At 67.8% G+C, this 3,526-nt stretch overlaps 1 protein-coding gene across 1 annotated transcript in view; it reads left to right on the top strand.

Annotated features, from left to right (window-relative positions):
- EMIHUDRAFT_108816 (hypothetical protein) overlaps nt 1-3,407 on the top strand; it is a gene marked incomplete at both ends in the record, with an annotated part of 4,495 nt that extends 1,088 nt beyond the window's left edge. Inside the window, 3 exons of the mRNA XM_005792191.1 lie at nt 111-1,702; nt 1,929-2,567; nt 2,640-3,407. Coding sequence (XP_005792248.1) covers nt 111-1,702; nt 1,929-2,567; nt 2,640-3,407 — 2,999 coding nt within the window. The remainder of the gene's footprint in view (nt 1-110; nt 1,703-1,928; nt 2,568-2,639) is intronic.
- Between the last annotated feature and the right edge of the window lie 119 nt (nt 3,408-3,526).

Below are 3,526 nucleotides of genomic sequence, written 5' to 3' on the forward strand. Positions count from 1 at the left end.
TACTTGGAGCCTAAAGCCGACGCAATTCAGTCACAACATCAATCAACTGCAATCCAGACGGCGAAACATCAGACATCGAGGGCGTAAACACCACATCCACAGCATCAAAGGCGACATCGAAAACAACGGCGGCGGCGGCGGTGGCGGGGAGGAGATGGCTCTGGCTCTGCTGGGCGGCGGCGTTGCGTGCGTGCTCTACGGCGGCGAGGAGGCCGAGCGCATCCAGTTTACGGCGGCTGCTGCTGGGGCGGTAGCGTCCTCGGCGACGCAGGCGGCGCTCGGTGCGACCGCAACGGGACTCTCGCCCGAGGCGGCGGAGACAGCGGCGGGCGATGCGGCCGAGGCAGGCGACGGCGGGGCAAGCGACGAGAGCGTGGCGGAGGGCGGCGACGACGGCGACGGAGGGGGCGGCAGCGGCGGCGGCGGCGAGGGCGACGAAGGGGTCGGCGCCGAGGACGGCTGCGGCGACGATCCTCGTGAGGTCTGGGTCGAGGTGGTCACCGACTCGGAGGACGACTCGATGCAGGGCAGCGAGGTGGTCGAGGGCTCGGAGGACGTCTCTATGCCAGGAGGCGAGGTGGTCGAGGTCTCGGAGGACGACTCGATGCAGGGCGGCGAGGGTGTCGGCGACGGCAACAGCGGCGCTAACGAGTCTGTGAACTGGTGGTCCGTGTCGACCTCCGAGTGGTCGGACGAGGAGCGGGAGGTAACTTCGATGCCCATCGCCGAGCCGACGGTGGAACCTCGGCCGGCCCTGATGCGCTTCCCGGATGGCGCCCCCGGGCGCCGGCGACTGATGCTGGGCGGCGGCGTTGCCCGGCCGTTGTATGGCGGCGAGGCGGGGGAGGCCATACAGTACCTCGCGCCGCAGGCTCTGGACGAGCTTGAGTTGACCTTCGCGCGCAAGAAGGGCGTGTACTACGCGGGCGTGTATGGTTCGGCGGTCACGTCCGACTCGGACCAGCGGGTGTGGGGCGGCGGCGAGGCGGGCGGCGACGAGGGCGGCGGCGAGGGCGCAGGTGGCGGCGCCGAGGGCGGCGCCGAGGAGATGGCTCTGGTGCTGCTGGGCGGCGGTGCCGCGGTCGTGCTCTACGGCGGCGAGGAGGCCGAGCGCATTCAGTTTACCGCGGCTGCTGCTGGGGCGGTAGCGGGCTCGGCGGCGCAGGCGGCGCTCGATGCGACCGCTGCGGGGCTCTCGCCCGAGGCGACGGAAGCGGCGGGCGACGCGGCCGGCTCCGCAATCTTGTCTGGCGGTGAGGCAGGCGGAGAGGTGCAGGCAGTGCTCGACAGTGGAGCGGAGGCGACGGGCGACGAGGAGGTCGACGGCGGCGAGGTGGGCGGCGGCGAGAAAGGCGGTGGTGAGGCTGGCGGCGGCGAGGCTGGCAACAGCGGTGAGGCGGGCTACGGCGGGGCAGGCGACGGCGTCGAGGAGAGCGGCGGCGGCGACATCGGCGGCGGCTTCGCCGAGGCGACGCGTAGCACAGCGGCCGGTGACGACGGCGGCGGCGACAGCGGCGGCGACAGCGGCGACAGCGGCGGCGACAGCGGCGGCGACAGCGGCGGCGGCGGCGACGACGGCGGCGGCGACGGCGGCGGCGAGGATGGAGATGGCGATGCGGGCTATGAATACGATGAAGAGGAGCTACAGCTCGCAGAGGAATTGTTGCGGCTTTCAAAGGCTGCTGCGGCTTCGGTGCTGCACGTGCGAAAGTTTAGGCGCACAATGGCTTACCAAAAAGAGAGGCATATCATGATCCACACATGCGCAGCGCGAGCAGGGGACGCACGGTCCAAATGCACGACAACAACAACCCATGATACATTCGCTCTAGCCTCTGTACCACAAAATGCCAGCCGTGTTGCGGAGCCACACCTTAAGAGCTGCTTCCGACTTGCTCGCCCGGGTCTTGGAGCTAGACACGATCCAGGCGTTCCTCATCCAGGACAGCTACTGCATCGGCTTATCGCACCCTGTTGTGGACTGGCTGTGCGTGAGCCGCGCCTGGCGCGATGCCTTGGGCGAGATTTGGGGCGCCATCTTCCGCACGGGCCTCAGCGTCCAGCTCAGCAGTGCGACGGTGCAGGGCTTGCAGTGGCGCATTCCGAGCTACCTGACCGAGCTGCACCTCACCCTCAGCTCGGTGGAGAGTTTGCCAGGAGACGATCGTCGGAGGCTCGGGCAGCTCCTGGCCTTGCTGCCGCCCGGTCTCCAGACGTTGACTCTGGAGACCGTTTACGTTATCCTCGAGGACCCTGATGCGGAGGTCTTGGCCGCGGGGCTTCCGGCGGGGCTGCGGAGCTTGTGCCTTACCTCCCCGCGGGGAGGTCGAATGGGGGACGCCTCGACGGAGACCCTCCTCCAGCGCTGCCGCGAGCTGCGCTCGCTCGACTTCATGGCGTGCTGGACGCCGGCGCTGCGGCTGCCCTGCGCGCCACAGCTCAGAGACCTCCGCCTGGCCTGCTGCATGCGGGACCCGGCAGCCTACTCGACCCTCTCGACGCTGCCACGGCGGCTGGACTCCCTCAAGCTCGCTTTCAACGACGAGGAGGGTAAAAACCTACACAAGGTGGACTTACTGCACACCCTTTAGCATCTCAGCTTGCAATGCCATGCCATGACAGTGTCGTCGGCAACATAGGATCTTGCGCCGTGCTGGAGCGTGGTGGCCACGGCGCTGCGCGCGCTCACGGTGCCCAAGATCGAGCTTGCGGCGTACTACGTCGATCGGAGTGACGACGGCTTCTGCACCAAGCTCCTGACGAGCCGCCTCCCTCCAGCGGAGCTGTCGGTGGTCATGGGTTTCTACCGCTGCGGCCTCTCCGTCGCCGCCCTCTCCCAGCTGGCGTCGCAGCTGCCGCCGACTCTTGCGGCGCTCTCCATCTCCTTCGACTACAAGGCCTCTTTCGAGATCGACTACGAGGGTCCGGGGCCCGACTACCAGGCGACCCGGACGGCGGCCATGCGGCGGTTTTTCGAGGCGCTCCGCGCGCGGCCCCTGAAGCGGCTCGAGTTGGTGGAAGGCTTCGAGTGCTTCATGGGCAGCAAGGGCGACTGGGAGCTCCTGTTTGAGAATCTGCCCTCGACCCTCGAGACGCTCAAGATCGAGACGCACGCAAAGGGACTCGGAGATCGGGGCGCGGGCGTCTTGGCGAAGCACCTGCCGAGCGGCCTGCGGAAGCTGGACCTCTGCTTCAATGGGAATGGCAATCCAATCGGCGGGTGCGGGGTCGGCGCAAAGGGCGCCCTGGCGCTGGTCGAGGCCATCCCGGCCGGCCTCGAGACCGGATCGCTTTACGTCGCCGACCTACGCACGTCCGGGCCCGCGTACAAGCGCCTCCGAGCCGCGCTGCCGCGCTGGCCGCGAGGCCGGTTGGACGGCAAGCACATCACCATTTGCCGCACGTGACGACACTTAAGCGGTTGGAGAGGCATGCACTTATAAGTCCGATCCATAACCCTAGCGCCTATACAGAAGCGGTTGGAGAGGCATGCACTTAAACGGTCCCTACCGACTACACTAAACAT

This window comes from Emiliania huxleyi (assembly GCF_000372725.1).
Source record: "Emiliania huxleyi CCMP1516 unplaced genomic scaffold EMIHUscaffold_109, whole genome shotgun sequence".
NCBI classification, from domain to species: domain Eukaryota; phylum Haptophyta; order Isochrysidales; family Noelaerhabdaceae; genus Emiliania; species Emiliania huxleyi.